Raw genomic sequence first — 10,536 nt, 5'->3', positions numbered from 1 at the left:
TCTTTTTGTAGCCTTGTAGTCTTAAAAGGATGCTTTATTGATATATTTATAAAAGTGTAATTATAAAGGAAGAGGGTTACACTGTTCACAACCCCTGGCAACCCGGAGGGGCAACAGCAAATCACATATCCATTTTTCTTATACATATACACATTCTCTGAAGAATCCAAGAAAAGCAAAATAAGGCCTCAGTGGTGATCGACATTGGAAGTGGAAGTGGGGTAAGAAGAGAAAATAGTGCTTGTTTCCAGAAATATTCTTCTCACTTCTAGCCCCTTGCTCCAATAGCTCTCACCTCCTGGCACAGAGTCAATGGACAGTAATATGTGACACTGTCAAAGGAGGGTGATGCCTAGGTGGAAATGTCCAATGTGTATCCTGTGTGTGGCTTAGGAAGGCAGAGTAAAAGTTTCTGAGAGAAGTGGAGAGATGGAGAGAAAGGTTTTTCTGTGGAAATGAGGCTAATGGATGGGTGTGGAAAGGGGTTGAGAAGGTGCTTCTGGGGAGTAGATGGTACCATTTCACTTTCTCATGAGGCAACACGGACATGGACACGGTGCCACGCATTGCTGAGCACGCCTCGCAGGTTCCAGATTGGGGCCATGGTGTCTGGCTGCACATTGTAGCTGTCATCTACAGCCTTACAAACAATGTTCAGTTCCTTTTTCCCAGGTGGTACAGGGGCTTGCAGCTGCCAGAGCCGCCAGGCCCAGGCCTTGCGGGGGCGCTGTTCCTCTCTATCCAGCTCAGCCACCTGCCAGGTTAGGCCCCCATCCAGAGATACATCCACCCTGATCACAGCCCTTCCACCACCACTCCACGCATAGCCCTTGACAGTCACCTCCCCTGCCTCTACCATCTCCCCATCCTTGGGCTCTGTGATGGCTGACTGGACAGGAAGCTCCTGAATAGATGGAGAAGAGTCAAAATCTACAGAGTCCCAGTCCACGGAAGGAGAGAAGCCTTTGTAATCTCGCCGCTGCCAGTGGCTGTAACTTTCCTCCGGTTCCACACTCACTTTGCCCAGCCATTTGACATGGCGGGCACCCACCACACCAGGAACCACCACCCGCACAGGAAAGCCGTGGTCACGAGGCAGAGGCTGCCCATTCATCTCATATGCCAGCAGGACCTCAGCTTCAGGGTCCATGGCCCGAGCCAGAGGGATGGATGCTCCATAGGCAGTCCCTGTGGGGTCTGAGTCCAGTCCCTCAAAGCAGACGTGGGCCTCAGTTTCACGGAGTTGGTGACCAGCCTTAGCTAATACATCACATAGTCGTGCCCCAGCCCAGCGTGCAGTGCTAATGGCGCCTGTTCTCCACTCCAGACCTCTTACTTCTTTTACCTGACTCATCTCAGAGCGCCGGTTGCCAGCACACTGCAGAGTGACCGTGATCTCGTGCTTGGGGAACTTGTGTAAGTCATCCAGGGACAGAGACAGTGGCCGTCTCCCAGGTGGTCCTACAATATGCAGGCGATAGGTGTCTGGGTCCAGGTTAGGTACAGGCAGATGGTTTCGAGTGAAGAAGATAGGGTTGGGTGTGATGTAGGTTTCTGTCAGCAGCTCAGGGGGGGGCTCTGCATTAAAGGGGCGCTGGCTGTTGACCTTCAGAGCTGGGTGACGTATAGGATCATCAGCGTAAGGGTCAGAGGTCTTCAAGGTGGATGGCATCTTGTCTTCTGGGCTCAGCTCCCCGATCTTGTACTGAGCCAGTATCTCACGTATGTGGGACTGGTTGTGAACAGCATAGAGGGCCCAGAAGGGCTCTAGAGGACCCCCAGCTGCTAGCATCAGCTTTGATGGCCCCCCTGGGTGTAGGTCCACAAATTCTGTGACATCAAAGACCTCAGAGCCCAGAGTCACCCAGATCCTAGTCTCAGGGCTGCTGTGGGATTTTACTTCCTCTCTGGTGTATATGTGTGGTGACTCCTGAGCAGCCTGCAGGCAGAAGAGGGGTGAGGCAAAAGGGAACAGAATATTAAGAAGCAATCACTGCAGCTCACCCTAAGCCAATCCACAAAGTCGTGGCCACTGGGAAATGGAAGTAGCAGATTTCATCTCTACTTGTGCATGAAGACGTGTCAACTGTGGGCTCTGTGGTAAAACCCTGGCTTGCCTGGGAGCACACTAGGATCCCTGAGAGTGAAGTCTTTTCCTTTCTCACTTACCCTGCAACGACGGTCATGATAGGCCAACACTGCACCAAGGCCTAACAGGGTCCCCATGACTCTCCATCCCCTGGTGCTGGAGTTATCTGTAGAGAAGGCACGGCTGGGGCACTGATGCTGAAATGAATCATTTGTAGAGCAGGCCTGAATGCAGAGCCTTGAGTGGGTAGACTTGAATCTGGAAGAGAAAGTGAGTCTTCTTAGTAACACACTTCTGATCAGCGAAGGACTGGGGTTTACCTCTCCCTGGCTGGCCAGTGGCTCCTTTAGTTGGAACTTATTTTCTCCAGGGATAGGTGAGACAAGTGGGATCTGGCTTACCCTTTCCTTCCTTGCCACCATCTTAATTATCTTATCTGGCAGATAAGATACTGTACTGACAGGATGAAAGGGAATAGGGTTAGAGGGAGAAATAGGAATCTTCTAGAATCACCCATCTCCCATCCTCCACTCTACTTTTGGGCCTAAAAGGGCAAAATTTCTTTCTTTTTTTAAATATAAAGATACTGGGGGTAAAAGATATGGGTTAGGAGACCTTTTAGGATGGGCTGGCCTACCTGCAGGCCGGTCTGAGCCCCAGGGCTACAGCTCTATGCAGCAGCAGCAACATTGTGGCAGACCTGTAGGAGGAAGATTCTGAGATCAAGATAGGAATTCCTGGGAGGGGATGCTATTAGGGCAGTTTGAGGGAATGAGTGGGAGGAAGACACAGAGGAGGTCATCTGGAGAGACTTTTTCTGTGGTAATGAGGCCAAAGGGTAGGAGTGGGGGTCCAAATGGGCTCTTAGAGAAAACCTGGAGCACTTCAGACACAGACTGTACTGACAGGATGAAAGGGAATAGGGTTAGAGGGAGAAACAGGAATCTTCTAGAATCACCCATCTCCCATCCTCCACTCTACTTTTGGGCCTAAAAGGGCAAAATTTCTTTCGTTTTTTTAAAATATATTTTATTGATTTTTTACAGAGAGGAAGGGAGAAGGATAGTTAGAAACATCAATCACTTACCTCCGAAATCAAGGTACATGCCCTTGACCGAAATTGAACCTGGGACCTTTCAGTCCGTAGGCCCACGCTCTATCTACTGAGCAAAACCGGTTAGGGCCAAAATTTATTTCTTAAGACAGGAGAAGACAACTGAAGGGCAGACTGACTTAAACAGGAACAAAAAGGTAAAAAAGGTAGTGGCAGCCTAATGGGGCGCAGGACCGGATTCTGGAGTCAAACTGCTTTGAGAAACCGGCCCAGCCATTAACCAGCTCTGTTCCCTGGGCAACATAACGAACAAAGCCTCTCTGAACTTGCTTCCTCATCTAGGAAATGAGATCACCAATAGCCAGCTGCTGTGATCAGTAAACAAGTAATAACATTATCTCTGAAGGCCTTTCAGTCCCCTCCTCTCTCTCCACCCACCCTAAAAAAATTGAACCCAGCTGGGAACTGGACCCCAATCCCAGGTCCCCACCCTTACCTTGTCTATGCCACTCCAGTGAGCTCAGCAAATCGAGGCGTCAATGGCCAGTGTGTCAGGGTATGGGCTAGAGTAGGAAGAAGGTAATTATTCTGTTCTCTGCCCTGCAACAGTTTCTTCCCCACAGCACTGAGCAGATCACTGACCCCACCAAGAGGGGAGGAGTGAGAAGAGTCCCAATGGCTGATGAGATGCTGCCGGGCAGGCAGAAAAACTGAGGGAGAAAGAAGTAGGAGCAGGGTCTGCATTTCACTCCTGGGCCATGGGCCTCTCATTCTCCCTTCCTCCCACCTGCCCTCAATCCCAGCAGCCCACTTGAGTCAGACGGGAGTGGTGCAGGTAGGGCTGACCTGCCGGGGAACTCAGTCAATTCAATGTCGCAGGTTTTAGGAGAGGCAGCCTTCTGCTACATAAAAGATGCCACGCCTTGTGCGGGTGGTGGCTCCCCACTCCTCAGGGGCACTTTAGGTAGGAGGATATGTCCAGCACCAGGGCATCTGGTCCCCATGTCACCATCCAGAAGCTGACACAAGAGTGTCTTGTAGCAACACCCCGTGCCCCCGGAGCACCCAGACAGCGGGAGTGGAGGTGGGTACTGGCAATTTTGTTGTCCTTGGAGTTCCAAGCACCCCTGGGTGCCAAGGCCCCCACCGTGGCCTAGGGCACTAGCCCTTCCCCCTCCACTTCCCTCTCCCGGCCCCAAACCCCTTACCCAGTTTGAGGTCCGCGTGATGGACCCGACCGGCGCCGGAGACTGCTGGTGAAGGGGCGAGGCCGCGCTGTGACGCTGGTTGGAGTTAAAGGATCATTTGCGTTCCTGGGCTGGTCGCCCAGCCATTGGCGGGCCTGCGAGCTGCTGTGCCCGCCTCCTGGAGCCCAAAGCGGGCGGGGCGCCTCCAGGGCTAGAAGCTAGGGCCGTTTGTTTTACACCCTCGCCGGGCAGGGAATGAGACCCTCACTGATGTCCGGACCCTGGGCAGTGGAAGGTGACGAGGACTCCAAAGGTTGGGCTGAAAGATGCAAGACTGGGATGCCCCCGCCCCGCCTACAGCTGAGAATAAAGGTGCGTTCACTGGACGAGGCCGCGGGATCCAGCCCGCTTTCTCTTGGCGGGGAGGCTCGCCTCCACCCTGTTTTTGATCAACATCTATGTTGCAGCGACAACAGCCCTGTTTGCCTTTTAGAAAAAACAAGGTCAAGCGATTCTTATATACAAGAATGAGCAGAAACGAAGCCTAAATAGTGGTTCAAAGACTTTGAGATTTTGTGGACTAGTCAAATTTCTCCCCAAATTAGGGAACCATCAACACAGAATAGCCACTTTTTTTTAATTTTGATTCGTTAAGTCAATTTTTAAAAATCGTCGTTTAACAAGAGCAACGACATATATAACACCCCAAATTAGGAAGATTATAATCGCTCATAATCTTAGAGCAAAGAACACTAATACAAATAATTTGCTCTAGCATTTGGTGCAGGACTAAAAACTTGTTTTGTCATTGGCCGGCTGTGAACCTGGGGCAAAGATATCTACACTGCCCTCTAGGGAACAGAAGGTTGAGCTACAACCTTACTCACTTTACATTAAGGACTTCATCTCTAATTTTGGAAGATCATTCCCCCCAACCCTCCCCTTTCTGATCTCTTAAACTGAACTAGAGATATTACCAGGAATCCAGGAGCCTGGGGGAGTACTACGAAATATACAGAAAGGGGCAATGACACTGAATAGGCTCTAAAGATTTTGGCTCTCAAGTTTTCAGAAATATTTTCAACACAATTAAATTTGTGTACAATTAAATCATTGGAGAGGCCTGGTGCAAGACCTGTTAGGTCTGATCAAATAATTGAATGGATACCCCTCCCCTGGAAACTGATCTTTAGGCCACTTCACAACGGACATTCCCTTTCCCTTAGACCACATTCCACTTGCTAAGACCATTATCCTTCCTCTCTGGACCTTCCCAGGATCTGGACCCTCCCAGAAAAAGCCCACCTGGAGTCCTTTAAAATCTGACTCCCCTTTGCTGGGTGCTGGCACTGGTATCCAGATGACCTAATCTATCTATCTATCTATCTATCTATCTATCTATCTATCTATCTATCTATCTATCTATACATATATATATGAGCCTATGCGACCAAGAGACTGGCCAACCAGTCACTATGACGCACACTACCAGGGGGCAGACGCTCAATGCAGGAGCTGCCCCCTAATGGTCAGTGCGCTCCCACAGCCAACCTCCCGCAGCGGGCCCACTTCCCGCAGCCCCTCCCCGACTGGCCAACCTCCTGCAGCCCCGATTGGCTCCAATCGCCCGCCGGGCCGAGCTGAGGGACCCCACCTGTACACGAATTAGGTGCACCTGGCCTCCAGTCCTATATGATAAAAGCCTAATATGCTAAGTGTCCAGTTGTCCAATCAAAGCATAATATGCTAATGATATGCTAAGGTCGCTCAACTGCTTGCTATGACATGCACTGACCACCAGGGGGCAGACACTCAGACTGGTAGATTAGCTTGCTGCTGAGGTCCGGCCAATCGGGACAGAGTGAGATGGGCTGGACACATCCTGGAGCCCTCCCATGACCCCTCCCCGGCTGGCCAACCTCCTATATCCCTCCCCAGCCCTGATTGTGCACCAGTGGGGTCTCTCGGCCTGGCCTGTGGGATTGGGCTGAAACCAGCTCTCTGATACCCCTTGAGGGGTCTCAGATTGTGAGAGGGTGCAGGCCAGGCCGAGGGACCCCACTGGTGCATGAATTCGTAAATTTATAATCCCTTACCACTTTAGCCTTGTGCATTCCTCCTTTGACAATCCTAACACTATCTTACTAGTCTTTTTGCTTTTTTAAAAAATTGGTTTCAGAGAGGAAGGGAGAGGGAGAGAGAGAGAAACATTCATGATGAGAATCATTGATCAGCTGCCTCCTGCACACCCCCTACTGGGTATTGAGCCAGCAACCATGATCTCCTGGTTCATAGGTCAACCCTCAACCACCCAGCCATGTCAGCCTGGCTTTACTAGTCTTAAAAATCAGGCTCAGGTCTGGCTGGTATGGTTGACTGTCAATCAACGAACCAGGTCACATGCCCTGGTTGTGGGTTTGATCCCCAGTAGCGGGTGTGCAGGAGGCAGCTGATCAACGATTCTTATCATTGATGTTTCTATGTCTCCCTCTCCCTTCCTCTCTGAAATCAATAAAAATATATTTAAAAAAATTTAAATATATATATATATTTTAAAAAATCAGGCTCAGCCCTGGCTGGCATGCTCATTGGTTAGAGCGTCGGCCTGTGCACCTAAGGGTCTTGGGTTCGATTACAGGTCAATGGCAGGTACCTGGGTTGCAGGTCAGATCTTCACCCTGGGTTGGGGCGTGAGTGGGAGGCAACCAATGGATGTGTCAAAAAAAAAAAAAAAATAGTCGTCTAAAATTAATGATAAAAAATATATATCTACACTAATAAAAGAGAAAAATGGTAATTGGCGTACGGCGCTACCCTTTTCATTGGCTAATCAGGCTATATGCAAATTAACTGCCAACAAAGATGGCGGCTAATTTGCATATGTAGGAACAATGCAGGGAGGTGAAAGGGAAAGCAGGAAGAAGCCCCCTGCCACTGACAGTGATCGGAAACCCAGGAGGGAGCTAAGAGCTGGGAGGCCGCCTTTGCCTTGCCCCCCAGCCATGATCGGAAAATCAGGCGCCTTTGCCGTCCTGGCCAGTGATAGCAGGAAGTAGGGGTGGAGCCAGCGATGGGAGCTGGGCAAGGTTGAAGCTGGCAGTCCCGGGAGCTAGGGGTCCCTTGCCTGGGCCTAAAGCGGAGCCCATGATCGCGGGGCCGCTGCAGCTGCGGGTCCCTGCTGCCCGAGCCGGACGCCTCAGCCAGAGGCGTCCTGCAGGGGCGGGGTGGAGCCCGCGCGATTGCGGCGCCCCCCGCTGCCACTGCGGGTCCCCGCTGCCCGGGCCGGATGCCTAGACCAGAGGCGTTAGGCCTGGGCCGGGGCGGAGCCTGCAACCGCGGGGAGCTGGGGGTCCCCTGCCCAGGCCTAATGCCTTGGCCAGAGGTGTTAGGCCTGGGCAGGGGCAGAGCGGGAGATCGCGGGGAGCTGGGAGTCCCCTGCCCAGGCCTAATGCCTTGGCCAGAGGCGTTAGGCCTGGGCAGGGGCGGAGCCTGCAACCACGGGGAGCTGGGGATCCCCTGCCCACGCCTGACACCTCTGCCGGAGGCCTCAGGCCTGGTCAAGGGGCAGATCCGGTGATTGGTGATCGGAGGGTGATGAGGGTCAACTCCTCTGGCCAAGGCATCAGGCCTGGGTGGGGGGCGGAGCCAGGGATTGGAGGGATATGATGGTCCCCTTGCCCAGGCCTGAAGCCTGGGTCAGAGGCGTCAGGCTTGGGCGGGGGGTGGAGCAAGCGATCAGAGGGAGATGGGGGTCCCCTGCCCAGGTATGATTCCTGGGCCAGAGGCCTCATGCCTGGGCGGGGGTCAGAGCCAGTGATCAGGGGGAGATGGGAGTCCCCTGTCCAAGCCTGACACCTCTGGCGGAGGCGTCAGGCCTGGGCAAGGGGCCGATTAGGCGATCAGAGGGTGATGGGGGTCTATGCCTCTGGCCGAGGCATCAGGCCTGGGCAAGGGGCAGAGCCAGCAATCGGAGGGGTCTGGGGGTCCCCTGCCCAGGCCTGACGCCTGAGCCAGAGGCATCAGGCCTGGGCTGGGGGCAGAACCAGTGATGGGGGGAAATGAGGGGCAAGGGGCCGATCCTGCAATTGGAGGGTGACGGGGGTCAACGCCTGAGGGCTCCCAGTATGTGAGAGGGGGCAGGCCGGGCTGAGGGACACTCCCCCCACACACACACACCCAGTGCATGAATTTCGTGCACCGGGCCCCTAGTCAACACTAATAAAAGAGAAAAATGGTAATTGGCGTACGAGCTACCCTTTTCCTTGGCTAATCAGGGCTATATGCAAATTAACTGCCAACTAAGATTGGCAGTTAACTGCCAACAAGATGGCGGTTAATTTGCATACGTAGGCACAATGCAGGGAGGTGAAAGGGAAAGCAGGAAGAAGCCCCCTGCCACTGACAGTGATCAGAAACCCAGGGGGGAGCTAAGAGCTGGGGGGCAGGGCAAAGGCGGCCCTGGGGCCGCCTTTGCCCTGCCCCCCAGCCATGATCGGAGAATCAGGTGCCTTTTCCGCCCTGGCCAGTGATAGCAGGAAGTAGGGGTGGAGCCAGTGATGGGAGCTGGGCACAGTCGAAGCTGGCAGTCCCAGGAGCTAGGGGTCCCTTGCCTGGGCCTAAAGCGAAGCCCACGATCGCGGGGCCGCTGCAGCGCGGGTCCCCGCTGCCCGGGCTGGACGCCTAGGCCAGAGGCGTCAGGCCTGGGCAAGGGGCCGATCCTGCGATTGGAGGGTGATGGGGGTCAACGCCTGAGGGCTCCCAGTATGTGAGAGGGGGCAGGCTGGGCTGAGGGACACTCCCCCCCCCCCACACCCAGTGCACGAATTTCGTGCACCGGGCCCCTAGTATATATATAAAAAGTCAGGCTCAGCCCAAGGATAAGAGTATTTCTTTTTTTTTTTTTTTTTGGAAGAGTATTTCTTAACAACAGTATCATCTCCTTGTGTGACATACACATGCTGTACATAACTGACCTTTAAACCACAACTTTTCTTTGTTTTACAGAAGAAACTGAGGCAGAGAGCAGCTAAGTCACTTATCAAGGCCACAGCTGGTAAGTTGGCAAGAGACAGGACTGGAATGCCAGGTCTGTTTAGCACCAGTCCTCTTTCCTTTCAGATTCTTTGGAATTTAAAACTTCTCCTACATCCATACCTAGTTTTTTCTTTGTATCATTCTCTCCCACCCACCTCCATTTAGACTGAGACTAAAGGGCTTCACATACAGCAGGAAATAAAAGCAGATCCAGGATAAATTTTCCTGTTGGGGTAAAGCCACATGATCAATAAAAAATGCTAGTTCGGTATTTTTTTAAAATCCTTTTTCCATTGATCTTTAGAGAGAGTGGAAGTGTGGGAAGGAAGAAGAGAGAGAAACATTGGGGATCAAACTTACAACCCAGGTATGTGCCCTTGACTGGGAATTGAACCCTTGACCCTTTGGTCTGTGGGCCTATACTCTAACCACTGAACCAAACCGACAAGGGCAGTGATTTTTTTTTTTTAATCTTTTTTTAAGTCATGGTCCCCTTTGAGATACTAATAAGGCAAAGGACCCTCTCCCTACAGAAATACATACATTTTTGCATAATACTTCACAGGAGTCACAAATTCCACCTCCCCAATCTCATCAACTATCTGCCCAAAGGTAATAGACACCCCTCCACCCCCAATATATATGTTCTGTTAAGAGGACCTAAAAAAAAAATAGCTGTGGTCAGACTTGATAAGCTCGCTAGTGGCCTGGGAATAGTAGAGATTAAACAGCAATAAAGCCGGGGGCCAGTTGGTTGAGTTTCCTGCACACCAAAAGGTGGCGGGCTCAAATCCTGGTCAGGGCACATACCCAGGTTGCAGGTTCTATCCCTGGTTGGGGCCTTTATGGGAGGCAGCCAATCAATGTTTTTCTCTCACATCGATGTTTCTCTCCCCCCACCTCTCCCTCTCTCTAAAAATCAATTAAATTTTTTTTTAAAAATTCCAAAATACCCCCCAAAACAAACAAACAAACAAACAAACAAAAAAGAGCAATAAAGATGCTATTTTCCAAGTTAAGTTATCTCACTATTCAAGAACAGATTAGAGGGAATAAGGAGGCACCAACATGCAGGGGAGGGTGTGTTTCTGATGCAATAAAACTACTGGGTGCCCTTTCTTCCAAATTTCTCATGTCAGACAAAGTTAAAAAAAAAAAAAGAAGCAACACTC

At 51.7% G+C, this 10,536-nt stretch overlaps 1 protein-coding gene and 1 long non-coding RNA gene across 7 annotated transcripts; one reads left to right on the top strand and one right to left on the bottom strand.

Moving 5' to 3' along the window:
- Positions 1-13: 13 nt before the first annotated feature.
- SUOX (sulfite oxidase) lies at positions 14-4,496 on the bottom strand. 6 transcript variants are annotated; one of them, XM_059683213.1, is made up of 5 exons: positions 4,352-4,496; positions 3,640-3,706; positions 2,727-2,789; positions 2,170-2,347; positions 14-1,939 (listed from the first exon to the last, which is right to left on the bottom strand). In XM_059683213.1, exons 3-5 carry the CDS (start codon positions 2,777-2,779, stop codon positions 530-532), a joined length of 1,641 nt encoding a protein of 546 aa, XP_059539196.1. In that variant the 5' UTR covers positions 2,780-2,789; positions 3,640-3,706; positions 4,352-4,496; the 3' UTR covers positions 14-529. The 6 variants fall into 6 exon arrangements, with proteins under 6 accessions (XP_059539196.1, XP_059539195.1, XP_059539197.1 ...); XM_059683212.1 differs by having other exon boundaries at positions 3,640-3,833; positions 4,352-4,491; XM_059683214.1 differs by having other exon boundaries at positions 3,640-3,853; positions 4,352-4,490.
- A 67-nt stretch (positions 4,497-4,563) lies between these two features.
- On the top strand, positions 4,564-10,527 carry LOC132227740 (uncharacterized). Its single transcript, XR_009451227.1, has 2 exons — positions 4,564-4,702; positions 9,335-10,527. It is a non-coding gene; the product is annotated as an uncharacterized LOC132227740 (long non-coding RNA).
- Positions 10,528-10,536: the final 9 nt, after the last annotated feature.

The sequence above is a fragment of the Myotis daubentonii genome, chromosome 2 (assembly GCF_963259705.1).
Source record: "Myotis daubentonii chromosome 2, mMyoDau2.1, whole genome shotgun sequence".
NCBI lineage: Eukaryota > Metazoa > Chordata > Mammalia > Chiroptera > Vespertilionidae > Myotis > Myotis daubentonii.
The sequence above is the reverse complement of the archived record's forward strand: the minus strand, read 5'-3'. Positions and strand labels throughout refer to the sequence as shown.

What these genes read in the sequence shown, in the direction of transcription:
- SUOX (XM_059683213.1), bottom strand. Translation starts at nt 2,779, where the DNA reads ATGTTGCTGCTGCTGCATAGAGCTGTAGCCCTGGGGCTCAGACCGGCC. An exon ending in GGGCTCAGACCGGCCTGCAG is followed by an intron (nt 2,348 to 2,726) that starts GTAGGCCAGCCC and finishes TTTCTCTTCCAG; the next exon opens with ATTCAAGTCTACCCACTCAA. An exon ending in ATCATGACCGTCGTTGCAGG is followed by an intron (nt 1,940 to 2,169) that starts GTAAGTGAGAAA and finishes TTCTGCCTGCAG; the next exon opens with GCTGCTCAGGAGTCACCACA.